Source organism: Passer domesticus, chromosome 14 (genome assembly GCF_036417665.1).
Source record: "Passer domesticus isolate bPasDom1 chromosome 14, bPasDom1.hap1, whole genome shotgun sequence".
Taxonomy (NCBI): domain Eukaryota; kingdom Metazoa; phylum Chordata; class Aves; order Passeriformes; family Passeridae; genus Passer; species Passer domesticus.
Window position 1 is genome coordinate 623182 of NC_087487.1, and position 15100 is coordinate 638281.

General features: G+C 47.5%; 1 protein-coding gene and 1 long non-coding RNA gene across 5 annotated transcripts in view; one reads left to right on the forward strand and one right to left on the reverse strand.

The window, feature by feature from the left end:
* The window catches only part of LOC135281070 (uncharacterized), a 20596-nt gene extending 12429 nt beyond the window's left edge, over positions 1-8167 (reverse strand). The window contains exon 1 of the long non-coding RNA XR_010347829.1: positions 8070-8167. This is a non-coding gene — a long non-coding RNA (uncharacterized LOC135281070). The remainder of the gene's footprint in view (positions 1-8069) is intronic.
* The window catches only part of IREB2 (iron responsive element binding protein 2), a 21980-nt gene continuing 13750 nt past the window's right edge, over positions 6871-15100 (forward strand). The window contains exons 1-4 of one of the 4 annotated variants that reach the window (XM_064389627.1): positions 6871-6904; positions 8935-9024; positions 12021-12186; positions 13304-13441. In XM_064389627.1, coding sequence (XP_064245697.1) covers positions 6886-6904; positions 8935-9024; positions 12021-12186; positions 13304-13441 — 413 coding nt within the window. In that variant the 5' untranslated portion in view covers positions 6871-6885. Of the gene's footprint in view, positions 6905-8256; positions 8367-8444; positions 8667-8782; positions 8850-8934; positions 9025-12020; positions 12187-13303; positions 13442-15100 lie in introns of those variants that run through there. The other 3 variants (XM_064389626.1, XM_064389628.1, XM_064389625.1) reach the window with 3 other exon arrangements.

Below are 15100 nucleotides of genomic sequence, written 5' to 3' on the forward strand. Positions count from 1 at the left end.
TGAATAGGAAAAAAAGCATCTTTTGAGTCAAAGAGGGAACTGAGAAAATTCAAGGATGGGGTGAACCCATCCTTGGGGGAAGTAGGAGGCCTGGTTCATTTCTGCCAAACTCCCCACAGCATTCCTGGATGGTAAGGCAGGCCCTGCCTGAGCCCTCATGAACCCTGAGCTGCAGGGCAGGCCTGTTCTATGTACAAAACATACAAAGCTGTCACTAAGGTCTGCTAAGAACAAGGCTGTAGGTGTAAGGGACACGCACCATTGGAATAGCTGTACTTAGAGATCAGTGCTGAAAGAGCAGCTGGCAGCTTATATTAATAAGGTTTAATCTGTTATCCAAGGAGAATGTACATATATCACAGGAGTCTGTGACCTCCCAGAGGGAGACTGACTGCTAACTTCACTAGGATGGGTTAGAAATTAGGACCTTCAAGGCCTCTCCTCTACTGATTAATCATTTAAAATACTTTTGAGAATCTATTTCACACCTGACCTTGAAACCTCAATCTGCACCTTTTTAAATTTGCCCTGTTAGCTCTCTTAGACTTTCATACATTTGCAAAAAACCCCAGAGCCACAGTATCACCCATCTTTAGAAAACCTGCCTGTACCAAGCTGTCTCTGGCACACAGGGCAGTGCTGTGGAGGCAGAGGGGCCGTGCCCTCGCTCCTGATGGTCATTGATGAGCTCCCTGCCATTTCTCAGATGCTGAGGCCGTTGCAGCAGGGGCAGTCTCTGTTCCATGTGCATGGTCCATATTACAGTGGGGTCTGGAGCTGGAGGCAGCACGACATTTCTGCTAAACAGAAAAATACTGCTACTAAGAGAACAAAGCCTTTCAATGTGATTAACATTTTATTGCCTGGGCGGTAGGTATCAAAGGGCTTTTTGGCTCTTCTGGAGCCACTTCAGTCCAGTTGGATTAAAATCAGCACAGCTGTTCCCCAACTGGCTTTAAAAATGTTTCTAGTAAATGCCACTTCCTGCTGTTGCTGTCCCTCCTTTTGGAAGCTGCACCACCCTGCTCAGCTTAGCTCAAATGCTTGCTCTTCTACTCCCTCCTCCCCCTCCTTTTCCTTTTCCTCCTCCTTCCCTGTGTGCTTGCTTTAGTCCTAACAGTCTCCATCCCTATATCCCCTGCACTTCCCAGCAACAACCTTCAGCACAACATTGATGAGTGGGATGGTGGGGGTTACTAGTAAGGAAATGGAATTGCCCACAAGAACAAGTGGGGCTGCGAGTAGGAGAGATGCCAGGTTACTCCTACTCCGCTCTCCCCTCTACACTGGACTCGGGCACCAGGACTGGATGCTCTCCCTGGCTCTTCCTGCATTGATGGAAAGGCGAACTCTGCTGGAGCAAGCAAACCCGCTGTGTGCCAGGGAGCTGCTCAGCAGAGGCAGGACAACTGTTTCCTTGGACATGCCATGTGGAGGTGAAACTTTCAGATACTGAGGACTGTAACATCAGCAATAACAGGTGTTTCTGCCTTTGCTGTGGATAAAGGGGTGCAGAAATCTCTGGTAGCAAAGCAGGCATGAAGAGGGGCTGGAAGACTCTAACTGCACTTGGAAGTGAGTAACAGAGAGTGTAAATTTAAAAGAAAATAGTTCAGAGTGTCTGTGCAGAAGAAGCTAGGACAGCAGAACTGGAGCAGCTCCTCTTGTGTTAAAGAGCTGCAGATGGGTGATCCCAGTGGGATGATGAACAACAGAGTGACAGAAGTAGGGTTCAGGGTTGTCTAAGCTCCTTTGATATCTCTCTAATGCACTGCCGCGCTCTAGCCTAGATTTCACTCCATCCCTAGGATGCAGATGCCATCTGCAGGAACCACTCGATCCAGCCTCCTGCAAACTACAATAGCTGTGAAGGGAAGATCTAACTCTAGTAGTCAGAGGTGACAGAAGAGGGACTCCACCTGCCTCCCTGCCTGCACCCCAGGAAGGAAGCACAGCCCCTTTTTGTGGAGGGAGCTGCGACGGTGGGTGGCATGAAAACTGCCTCTCTCAGCCAGGGTCCAGGGGTGGGGGAGATTAGTTTGCTCAGGCACCCGTCCTATTTAAGAGTGTAAGTTGAAGGTCTCTCCTTGTAGAGCTAAGGGCTTCCCACCTCCAGTAAAAGTGTGTTTGACAGTAGGCAGAAAGGTTGGGATTGTGTGCTCCCACAGTAGATTTCTCTCCCAGTATGCCTCATAGGTCTGTGGGACTCTCACCCAGTGCTGACTTGAGGACCATTTTCTCAGACAGAAGATACAATGTTCCTAGCTCACACTGCTGGAAGTTTGTAGGAAGGAGGGGTATGGTTTGGAGCGGTCATTAGCTTGAGGAGTTGGGGAGTATCTTGCTAAAAGCCTCAAACACTTCACTACATTAAGAAGTCCTGAGTACACCTCCAACATCTCTCTGTCCTTTGGGTCACAATGACTGAGCTCAAAGTACAACTTGCTGCAAGCCACATCCCAGGTCTCCAGAAAACAAACACAGGAAGTGTCTTGTCCTGCTGCAGAGGTTTCTGTGGGTGACTGTGGACTGTCAGGTGTGGATGACCTGTCATCATATTAGAAGCAGTTAATAGCAATCAGCAATTAAAAGGAGTTTTGACACCATCCATTCTTCCCTTATGTACTAGGGAATTGCAGTGCCTAGTGCTGAAGGATGTTACTTAATGATTGTCACTAAATCCCCCAAATTTCCTTCTTGTGGATGTATGCAGTGTGTTCCCTGCTGCCATCCCTCTCGGAGGGGATGGAGCTCTTGGCCCTCTGCAGTTGGGATGCATCCAAAGGTGGTGCCCAGCATTCCATCCCCACTCCAAATCTCGTCCTGCCCCCCTGCCCCACCACCTTCTTCCCTGCAGGTGTGAGAAATGCCCCTAGTGGGACTTGCTAAATGAAGCTTTCTCCTGCAGTGAGCGAGGAAAGAAAGCAATTTGGCTCCTCAGAGCACGTATGAGCACATGGCAGGTGACCACTACCTTCCTGAGAAGGAAAACATTTGTTCCCAGAGGGCAGCAGTGCCTGAGCTTGCAAAAAACCCTGAGGTAAGAAAGCTGAACTATGCCTCCCATCTCCTTTTCCAGCAGTGTTGAGGAAAGAAAGCAACAGATGCCATCCATTTAAAACAAGCATGTCAGTAACAACCACAGCCTGAACCAAACCAGATGTGATCTCTAGGGCTGTTAAGCCTGATACTGCACAGGCTGCTCTAAGAGCTGGGCAGTACAGCTTGAGGCTCCCCAGTTGCTTGTTGCACTTCCTGAAATAAAGACCTCAGGCTGACAACTCAGAGTTCAATTGATCTGCCATCAGTACAAGAGTCCTCCTTCTTCCTGACATCTCTGGGAAAAGACTTTGCACTCATTTAGACTCTGTTGAGTAACTAGAAAAGGCAATTTTTCAAGCTCCCTAACAACACAGGAGGCCCAACAGTGCTGCAACCTGAAAATAGGTGCCTGGTTTCAGATCAGCAAAAGTTCACCATTTGATTCCTCTATTAGATGATGTAATTGGAAGTAAGCATGTTTAGTGAATTTCACTTTTGGTACTAATGAACTCTTCACAGCAAGGCTGTTCTCCCAAACACAGTTTCTGCAGGATCCTCTACACAAGCACTTGTCCCACATGTGAAAATCATCTTGAACACCTTTCCTCCACCTGGAGGATAAAATGTACTGAGCTCAAGAAATAAGTCTTGAAAAGCAGCTTCCATTATACTTGAGCCTCTTCATATACCCAACCTTAGAACAGTTCATGTGCTATCTCTAGATATTCACAAGACAGCATTATTATCTGATTTACTAAGAGTCTGCTGAATGAATGCTAGGGAGGGACTTTTAGAGGGATGTTAGAGTTATGTACTTCTGTTTAAATGACAGCTCTAGTAAGAAGAGATTGAAACTGATTTTTTTATTTCCTGAATGTCAGCATTTTAGATTAAAAATTATGACAGCAACTTGAATTTCCAGCAGTGAATCAATTAATAAACACCAGTCTGAGATAACAATTATTTCAGGTATGAGAAATCTAGGTAGTGTTATTTCTTAGTGGAGCCTTAGCATGAGTAAGGAACCTGACTTTCAGTGTCTTTCATGACACGGGCTCAGACAGCACAGACTTGTTGCCATACCCCTGTGTCAAGAAGAAATGCTTTTTCCTTTTCTGTTAAGGGTTATGAATCTATTATGAAGTTATGAATCTATTTACTTTGGCATAAGGGACAAAAAAGCAAAACTTACATTCATATTCTTGAAGATGACATGGTAGCACTGAGGATACTGTATTCAAAAAGTTAATTTACAGAAATAAAGATTGTATCCCAAACCACTGTGGTGTCAAAACTAAATATTCAGTCATGTTCTTACTGAGGTATCCAGTCTGCCACATTCTCAGTTTACAGCTCACCTAATTCCTGCGGCTTTGCTGCTGTGGCACAAGACACAGGAGAATGTGACCACTTGATTTACTTCTTACAAATTGTGCAATCTGAATTTTACAAACCCTTTTTTCAGTTTGTTACTGAAATGTGACAATGTCAAAATATCTTTGTGATCATTTTAATCAGCTGCCCAACTCTGACTGCATAGATTACTGAGTGTCTTACCCGCTCTCTACCTTCACCTGTGGATTTAGACTCAATTGATTGGACTGACCTAAATTTCTTAAGTAAATATGCTAAAGAGGTTTCCCAAATTTTCTTTCAAAATATCATGTATTCATTCAGTTGGAATAAAACCAGGTTGCTGTGTTATTTTTTTTCCATCTATAGGTAGTTATGAACAGTTTTACTCCCTTCCTCTAAGGATCTCTCACTGCCTCACAAGTACAGTGTAAGATTTAGTGCATGTGACTTCAAGTATAGCAGTCATATGGAAGCCAGGATTAGAAGAGATTTGATTCAAAGGGCTGTACTTCAAACTCCTGAATCAACCTGCTTCTCCTGCTGAGGAATGGATGCTGTGGATGGTGTCTGGTTGTCACTGCTATTGCCTTTCCTCTGTCTTTATAGGGAAAATGGAGGAAGACAAAAGAAGGGCACAACTAGAAAAGTGAGAAACCAGTCCTGCACTGGTTTCTCTCCGTCTTGCTGGGGTCTCTTCTGTGTGACAGTGCTGTGGAACACAGACCTGAGAGCAATATTTGGCTCAGCTTTTTCCACAGCAAACCTGCTTTCTCTGTTTGAAGGCTGAAATATGATGAACAGCAGTATTGAAATTCTCTCTATGGAGTGACTGCCTTTCACACAAGTAGCACAATGTAATTCCCTCTACTCACATTATCTTCTTCTCTAAGACTCTGCTTAGCCTGCTTCTGTCAGCTCTAATTACAAACCAACAATACCCATCCCCACTTTCTTCTGGATAAGCTCTCCCTTGAATTTGACTTATTTCAGGATGTTGGATGCCAGCTGGGAAATGGAAAATACATCCTGGAAACTGCAAAACCATCTTTCTTCCTAGACAGTTACACATTTCCTTAAGGGACTTAATTCTAGAAGAAACGCGTAAAAAATAGTAAGCAGAACAGTGCAGTAGCTCAGGTGGTAATAAGCAAAAAGAAAGAATATTTTCAGTATAAATTGAAGGCCAAACTGTGTTAAAAAAATTGTGTTAAAACCAAATATAGATGCAATTTGTTTTCCAAGAATCTGTCTGGTATGTAGGAAGGGCACAAACCTCTAAATATTTGGGATTAAAGGATTTCACATGTGAGCAAGAAATAGTCCATACTGCCTAAAATTCCTTTCCCTGGATGTACCTCACACACTTAACACAGCCTTCAGCCAACAAAGGGAGATAACCAGCAGCCATTTATTCACTGGCATCCTGAGGACTGAGCTCTGTGAGACTGGGGTGTCTTTGGCAAAGAAAAAGAATGGCTGAGTGATGGTGCAGCACATCCCTGGAGATGCTCCTTATCAGAATTTGTCAAGAGACAGAGCTCCAGCATTTGTCTGCCAACAATTCATTTGCTTGTCACCACAGCTGCCAGCACCAACTCCTGCCCAGTGCCCATGGAGCTCACATGTGGCCAGCATGAGAGGCAGCCTCATGTGCTGGGGCAAGGGTCTGTGCTGGGTTCTGTCAGGGGAAAGGACTGCGCTGATCCAGCAAGGGTAAAAGCTACCCCTGAGATGTCACACAGGGGTGATCTCTTCAAAGACAGACAGCTTTGGGCACACTGAATGTGCTTTACACAGCAGAATTTGGGGAGACCCTCTGTACACATCTTGGCCGCATTCTCCACTGCCTTTCCACCCATCCCATTCCCTCTTCCTGCAGTCTGTCAGAGATAGGTCAGGCATCATTGCAACCTGGAACAGGAAAAAAGTGGCCACAATTAGGGTTGCTCATGCAGTTTTGAGCATAACTGTTGCAATCAGTGTGTCAGGTCCTTCTGTCACTATTCAGGAAGGCAATGGCAGTTTAGGTCAAAAGAGATGCAGGAAAAAGGAAAATGGATTGATTAGAGGCTGAAGCAGACATCTTTTTGGTAATCTTCTTTTCTGTCTGAGCCTGGTGATGAGTTCTGGCTGCATTAATGTCTAAACCCCAGGTATTATCTATGTCTTATAGCCTGGAGAAACGACTATTGCTTGACTCGTTTACCACTGTGAGTGTGGCCTTATGTACTGCTACTGTTGCACTTAAGATGAAGACAAAAATAAAATTCCATCTCCCAGCAAAGAAAAAAGCCTCTTATTTAAGAGAAAGAAAAGGAGAAAGATACACAAAGGAAAAATCCTTGTGGAGAAATCCAGCATCAGAGACTAAGAGCAAGAGCCAGGTCAGGCCCAGCTGTAGGGCAGAAGACTGAGCCTTTCCGCCCTCTCTGTGGGCTGTGGTAATGCTCCTCCCCTGCACTAGGACACAGCTCATGGAGACTTCTAATGGCCTGCCCTGGGACAGGTGCGCTAGCACGCCTGTACTTCATTTCCTTAAGGACCACCCTTTGCCTTGGGAGCAGTGGGAGGCGGGACCAGCATGAGCTGTGCCGTGTTCCGGGCGCTGCTGCTGGGCCTGCGGGGCTCCGCTGGGCGCTGCCCGCAGCGCCGCTGCCCTCCCCTCAGGGCCGCTGCCCTCCCCTCAGTGCGCCTGCCCTCCCCTCAGCGCCGGCTGCCCTCCCCTCAGGCCGGCTGCCCTCCCCTCAGCGCCGGCTACCCTCCCCTCAGGGCCGGCTGCCCTCCCCTCAGGCCGGCTGCCCTCCCCTCAGGGCCGGCTGCCCTCCCCTCAGCGCCGGCTGCCCTCCCCTCAGTGCCGCTGCCCTCCCCTCAGGCCGGCTGCCCTCCCCTCAGCGCCGCTGCCCTCCCCTCAGCGCCGGCTGCCCTCCCCTCAGCGCCGGCTGCCCTCCCCTCAGGCCGGCTGCCCTCCCCTCAGGGCCGCTGCCCTCCCCTCAGGCCGGCTGCCCTCCCCTCAGGCCGGCTGCCCTCCCCTCAGGGCCGCTGCCCTCCCCTCAGGCCGGCTGCCCTCCCCTCAGCGCCGGCCGCCCTCCCCTCAGCGCCGCTGCCCTCCCCTCAGCGCCGCTGCCCTCCCCTCAGGGCGGCTGCGGACAGCGCCGGAGCCGCGGGAGCCGCTGCCGAGGGGCCGCGGGGGCTGGGGCACGTTCCCGGCGGAGCCCGGCTGGGAAAGCCGACCGCTGAGCCTGGCAGAGAGAAGGTTGTGTGGGAGCTATGGTGGCCGGACAAGGGGGAACGGGTACAAATTGAAAGGGGGAAATTTAGATGAGATATTAGGAAGACATTCTTTACTGCGAGGGTGGTGAGGCACTGGAAGAGGCTGTCCAGGGATGCTGTGTGTGCCTTATCCCTGAAAGCGTTCAACGCCAGCTCGGACGGAGCTTGCAATGGGAGCGAGTGCTCTCTAGGGCCCATTGCAGCCCTCGGCCGCGCCCGGAGCCGCCAGGCGGCGCCACCGCGCGCTCTGCGGCCCCGCCCCCGCGCGGCCCTGCCTCCCGCACGGCCCCGCCCGCACGGCCCCGCCCGCACGGCCCCGCCCCTAACGGGTCCATCCCAGAACGGCCTCGCCCTCAGAATGGCCACGCCTCATCATGGTCCCGCCCCCGGCGCGTCCTGACCGGCAGCTCCGCCCGCGCTCTCGTCATTGCTATCGCGAGAGTAGGACTGCCTGCTCCTGGCTACTTCCGCCCTCTCCGCGAAGCCTCGCGCGATCTCGCGCCCTTTCCTCCCGGGTGGGCGGGGCACAGTCTCGCGAGAGCGGGGCGTGCAGCGCCTGCGGGGCGGGGGCGGGGCGCAGTCTCGCGAGAGCTGCGCGGGGGCGGGGCGCAGTCTCGCGAGAGCTGGCGGCCCGCCGGCGCCCCCGGCCCGCTCCCTCACGCTGACATGGTCGCCGGCGATGGAGCCTCCCAGGACAGGTCGGTCACTGCGGCACGGGGCCCCGCGCCCCGGCACGTCGCCTCGCCCTCTTCGCCGCCGAACGGCGCTGTCCCGGGCCGCGGGGGAGAGCGGCCCCGTCCCCGCCCCGCTGTCTGCTCCCTGCCGGGGGTTATTTATTCCGAGCGCCTAATGGTTGCTACGAGGTTTATTTTTGTGTCTTGTTTCGTTGGCTTGGCAGTCAATGCTTTGTGCTTCCTGCTGTATTAAAACCCGTGTCTCTTATCTGCGCTGGTGAGGTGTCTTATCCTGCGTGTAGATGGCAAAGTGAGACAACAAAGGTCAGGTGTGTTCGGGCTGTGCTGGCGACCTGCACTGACCTGTGTGCACCTGCTATTAGCGATGCATTTACAATTCTCCTTAGTCACACATCTGCATCGCCAGGTGTCTCAATCCATTTGGAAACCTTTCCATGTTGCATCTAATTACAGTCCAGAGGAACGTTATTTCTGGCCGAATCAGAAGTAAAATCTCCTTTTGTGAGTCCTCAGTCGGTGCTGAAACGACCCATTGTTTTGTGGCTGTAACTTTGTTTGTTTCGTCCCGCAGGAAGCCCTTACCAGCCCGTCATTGAAGCTTTGGAAAGCCACCCAGAGAAAAAGTTTTACAATGTGTCGAAGCTCGGAGGCGCCAAGTACGGTACGGTGCTCTCCGGGGTGATGGGGCGGCACCGGAGCGCCCCGCGCCCGGGCCCGGCGCTGGCAGGAGCTGCCCTGGGGGATTTCTAATGGCTCTGCTTGGAAGCTGATTCTATCCCAATTTCTTAGTGCTTTATGGCGTTTGCAGGGGTAATACTTGTAGGGTTTTTTTTACTAAGGGAGAAAGTACAGGAGTTTCCGCAGTATTCCAAATCAGAATAATTACTCACTTTTGGGAAAAAAAAATGAAGTGACAAAGAACTCCTATTTAATGCTTCAAAAATAAGTACAGCTTCTGCTGTAGTTCTGCACAGCTTCATGGTGTGCTAGTTTCTGCTCCCCAGCAGCCTCACGTAGGGGGTGACTGTTGCCAGAACTGGCTCCTGCTGCAGGCTGAGGCTTTGTGCTGCTCACGCCGTTGCCCAATCTCGGTCTGGCATTAGTGTGCGGTGGCTGTCGGTGCCGGGGGACCTTCCTTGGGTCTGAGCCCTGTCACAATGGTGCACGTGTGGTGGGAGGGGACTCCATGCCGGGGAGGGAGCTCTGCTCAGTGCCAGCTGGAGCAGGCTTTAGTCCTGCAGGTAATCAAAGCGTGCTGGCATTGTTCTCTCCCTTTGTCTTCATGTTAAACTGAAATTCTTATATGGGTTACTTGGTAAAGGCATTTGGGCTGTTTTTTTGCATTTTTGCAAGGTCTGAATTCTTCTGTATTCACAAAATTTGTAGTGTGCTTCTTGAATAAAAAAAAAAAATCAGTGCATATTTCACTTTAAACTCATATTTGACCAGTTATCAACTCCATGTTGTTTAAAGAGAAGGGAGAGGGGGGCACAGTGTCTGCTGAAACTTTGTGCAACAGCTCTGTGCTCTTGCCAATTTCCCCTGCTTGTAGTAACAAAGTCAGTCTTTCAGATAAGCACACACGGAGGAAACAGTGCTTCTGCTGGTGGGTTGGTCCAGGGAGAAGCAGTGCTGTGCTAGTAACAAAACCAGGCAATTCTACAGCAGTTTTGTGAAAAGCCTCATGACAGGAGTGGAAATAAAACAACAATACACAACCTTCTGCTAAAATGTGCCATAAAGCTTGCAGCAGCAATGGGTACTGCTGAACATGTTCTCAGGAGTCTAAACACACTGCACCAAGAGGGTGTTTGTCTTCCAATAGAAACTTCTGTGCAGAAGCTGGAAGCCTCATGTTAACTTCCAGGTAGCAAAATACTAAATAACTTCTAGATGCAGTGTGGGACAGCACTGCTAGCAAATTGAGCATCTGGAATTGCTCACTGCATTTGTTGCTAGAACAGTTTGAGTTTTACCTGTCTGGCTGTAATTTGACATTAATTGCCAGTTGGTGTTAATCAGATTACTAATGTAAATGTTAATTTGTTTACTTACCAGTTTTCTAGTGTTTTAAGACTTATGGGGAAAATGAGAAGAGCTCAAAAGGATTTAGGGCAGTGAGGATATGTAGAGATTTTGACCAGGCTCTTGCTGGGCTGGAGCTCATGTGGGGAATCTGGCACGATTAAGCTGTGCCCATCTGGGAGGACAGAGATGGCACTGCCTCCCGTGATGCTGTGCTTAACCGTGCCCCTGTGAGCTGCCTGTCCCTCGTGCCCAGTGCCAGTGTCCCTTCCTGACCCTGGGGCGTTGCCGTGTCCGGCCCAGCTCTGCCTGCTCTCCTGGGGCCAGGCACGGCAGCCCCAGAGCCTCCTAGAGGGCCCTGGGATCTCCTTTCTGGAGCTCTCCTGTACCCTGGAAGCCCCCGACTGCACACAGGGTTGCAGATAGGAGCTGCTGGTGCCTCATGGGGAGAAGCAGCTGCTTCTCCAGAGTTGGTGCTGAGCAGCCCCTGGGGCAGTGAGATTTGAAACCCACAAGAAGGTAAACAAGTTCTTCTCTGGGAATCTGGCTTTTAAATCAAGGGAGTAGTGGCATGAAGGTTCATGAGACCTCTTGGATGACATCTTTATACTCAAATTTATTCAAATCTTAAACTCAAAATAGTGACTTGTCTAATTAGATAACAGTGGGTATTATCTCAGAAAGACACAGTGAGAATAGAATCAGCAAGTTCTAGATTAGTAGTTTGTGAACAAATCACTGGATTAGGTTTAGACCACGAATTTTATTTTTTTTTGTTAAAGCCTGAACTTAATTGTTTCACCTTCCTCCAGCTAACGTTTTTTAGGATTTCTCACTGTTCTTATGAAGCTAGCTGTCTGCTTGAATTATGCTGAAAATAGTGGGATTTGTGGGAGAAACATCAATCAGTCTTAATTTTTTTTGTTAGTGGCTATTTTGTTTTGTTTGCAGTGAATAGTGACATTGAGTGTTTTTTCTCTTCCCTCTTATTTAATTCTCGTTTCTGTTTCCCCTTTTTTTCTGTGAAGGAAACTGCTGCTTGTCTGTACCTTGATTCATATCAGTAGCAAACTAACTCAAGCTGTATTTAATGAAACCTTCTTTATGTTTTAGGGAGTGTGTTAATTTTAATAGGGGCGCATGGCAGAATAGTTTCTGGTCTTTGTATCACTGTTTATTGGAAATAATATCCTGGCATTGGTTGCTTTGGCTTGGTATCTTGAGTTATGGAATAGCAAAATTTACAGTTAAAATGGTTTTCAGTATTCCAGTAGTTGTTGCTTTTGTCCTGCTCTCATCAGTAATCCCAGGTCTGTATTCCTTGCATCTCTCCCCTGCCAGCCTAACGTACCTTATTAAATGTCACTGTCTGACCAGTGTGCACAAGCCATTGGGATCTCCCACTAAAATCCCATAGGATAATGCATCAATGTGTACATTTTGCAGCTCTCTGTTCCATATTGTGTAGGGAATATCACACCCAAAGACAACTGGAAAAGCAGGCTCCTGAAGCTCTCATCCTTCCAAACCCTAGAAAAGTGGAATTCCTCAGAAACGTGAGATTGTAATTTTAAAAAACTGTGTAAGCTGCAAGTGCTGTGCTCATGGGGTCTCTCCCTTGCCTCACCCCAGATACTCTGCCTTACTCCATCCGAGTGTTGTTTGAGTCCAGTGTCCGTAACTGTGATGGCTTCTTAGTGAAGGAAACGGATGCTATGAACATCTTGGACTGGAAAACAAAACAGAACCATGTTGAAGTGCCCTTCTGTCCTGCCAGAGTTGTTCTTCAAGACTTCACGTAAGTATGTGGGTGTGCAAAACCCCCAAAAGAGCCTTTGCAAACTCACTGAGTTTGTGTTGAATTCTTTGGCGTGAGAATAAATCACACTTCTCCTCTCGATACCCAAGTAGAAACCTGTGTGCTGCCTCTGCTGTGCAGTAGATTTCTCATGATAATTCCATATGATGCGAGGGTAGGAGTTGTTCCTTAGGGTACTCTGGCTTTGGGGCAGGTTGGCAGGGCTGAAACTGCTGGCCTGCAAGGAGCACTTTACAGGATAAGAGCCAGAATGCAAAGGGAAGTGGTGATGTTTTGGCTGTAGCCAGGCGGGTGACAGTTCACACTGTCACTGACAGTTCTTCTTTGAGATAATTGAAGATTAGATATTGGTTACTCCACAATGAGTAATCCAGTTGAATCCATGAATAATACATATATAGAGAAAGCAGCCTCTTAGGATGTTAACCTTCTTAGTGATTTGACTATGGCATAGCTAAAAGGACAGTCATTGAGCAATTTCCAAATATTCAATTTAAGCTGTCTTGCTGACTCTGTATATTTATTGAGATAATTAAAAAAGGAATTATGATGATAATAAAAATGAGGTAACATTTGCTTAGCAGGCAAAGCCAGTAAGATTTACATACTACTGTGTTCTATAAACATTGCCTCTGTTTTGTACAGCAATACGAATATTGTGAAATTCTACAAGCTTCAGAAATAGCTCTGTTAGACAAATGATACAGGCTGAGGTGTTAAATGTATAGCATGAGCTTTGCTTGCATAGCAAGGTTCTGTTGTAAAGGTAAGGAGAATCTAAAGATCACTTCTGTACTGATGTACCATCACACCTGAGAAGCAAAGCAAGGCACAAGAGAAGGGTGGTTATCTTTGAGATGGTTCCATGTTCTTGTTTGGTACATTGCCATCAGACACCCTGTTGCTCGTTGAGAGGGTGTACCAACTCCAGTGACTTCAAAAATGGTTCAAGTCCTTTAAACTTTAGAGACTAACAGGTGTATTTTCTGAAATAAGATATAGCTACTTCTAGACTTGGATAAAATGAAAAAGAAGTTTGTGCATTTCAGCTAGTTAATGTCTCATGGTGTTTTACTATTTTGTTTTGGTCTGTCAGTGGAATTCCAGCAATGGTGGATTTTGCTGCCATGAGGGAAGCTGTGAGAAATGCTGGAGGAGATCCAGTGAAAGTCAATCCTGCCTGCCCAACTGATCTCACTGTTGACCATTCTCTGCAGATTGATTTCAGCAAATGGTAATGTACTTTATTTTATTTTATTTTTACAAGCCATACATTTTTGTCTGGCACTGAAGTTCAGTTCATGTTACTATCCCATCAAATCATTTGCCATCTGTGGATCCCTAAAACAAGATGTGGTGGTGTATGAAAAAGGGCTGGATAAAAATGGATAAGCACTCTTGAGGGAGAGAAAGAATGTTTGTGAGGCCTTATGGATGAAGCTGACTGATAATCCAAATTCTGGGCAAGATGTTGTTGAAATAACAGGATCTGGCATGGTTTCCAGAAAGTAACATGTATCAAGAGAATGAGGCAGAGGGCGTTTGTTGTTTTGCTTTGCTCTGATTTGATTCTTCAAGTTAAACAGAACTTTGTTTCCAAACGTCGCTGCCTTGTCACAGCTCCAGAGAAGGGGCCTGCAATTTTACTGGGCATTTTGAAAGACTGTCATTGCAGCCCATGGCTTGTGACTGATGTGGGTTTTTATGGGCTTTGCTTTAACACCAGATAAATGAGGCTGTGGATATTCTCAGAGAGAAGTATACTTGGAGAGGTCTGGAAAAGTAAGGGGACTGGAAAACTACCAGCATGGTTTGCTTAGTCTGACAGGCAGTGATGTGATGAATACAGCCTGGGGCTGTCTTTGCTAGAAACATAAATACTGCACAAGAAGAAAAACTTGGAGCTTTTGTTTAGTATTTGCTGAAGTAAACACTGAATAATGCAGCCTCCCTTCACCTTGTCCCCTGCCTCTCGATTGTGGAGCCTTCCAAAACCCATGTAGAATTGCATAAACTGCTCAGGCTCTTTGGAAATTTTAAAAGTTCACGGGGAAAAAGCCTGCAGTCGAAGGATATGGATGAGAGTCATTTCTGTCAACCTTCCAAATACTCACAGGGTTTCAGTTTGCAAGTGTCAGAAGAGCAAGAAACTGCAGATGATCTGTTGTCCTGCATATGTGTTGTGTCAGTTCTGTGCTCTGTCCATGCCTGTGTCCAGAGGGACAGCTGATTCTTTTGCAATTAGGCCAGCCTAAAATTATCAGGCAGACCAAGTGTTGGCAAGAGGTCTCTGCTTGCTGCTTTGTAATGATAAATCCGGCCTCTGGAGCATCCCTTTGGGAAGCTGTGGGGGCTCAGCAGCTGCTGGCCTGTGATAAGAAACCCTTCGCTGCAGGGTGATTTGTGCTGCTTTTGTAGAGAGCTCCCATCTGCGGTGGGATTTAGACAAGGTATCTGCTGGGGCCAGGCAATACCCTGCACTTGGGATAACTGAGGATCTGGCTGTGTTACTGAGGCAGAGGAAAGCAGTGGCTTTAATTGCAATTTTGTGATTTAATAATTACGGAGAGAGGTGAAAGTCATTAGTTTTTCACAATAAGCTTTCTTTGCTCTCCTGCAGAGACCAAATGTTGCACAAATAGAGGTGTGCTATATGGACTTTATCTAAAAAAAAAAAATTACTTTTCTCTCTTACTTCTGACTGGCTTGAATAATGTATACACTTTAGCTCTGCCTTCGAGAATTTGTATAAAAAGCCTAATTATGATCACGTTATGTTTATTCCTTGAGAAAGCTTTGCCTGCAATCATTCCTCTGTGGTTTTAATAGAACATGTACAACACTGTCCTAAAAAAAAGGAAATAAGTTCAGTCTACCATTTGTATGAGGTCTA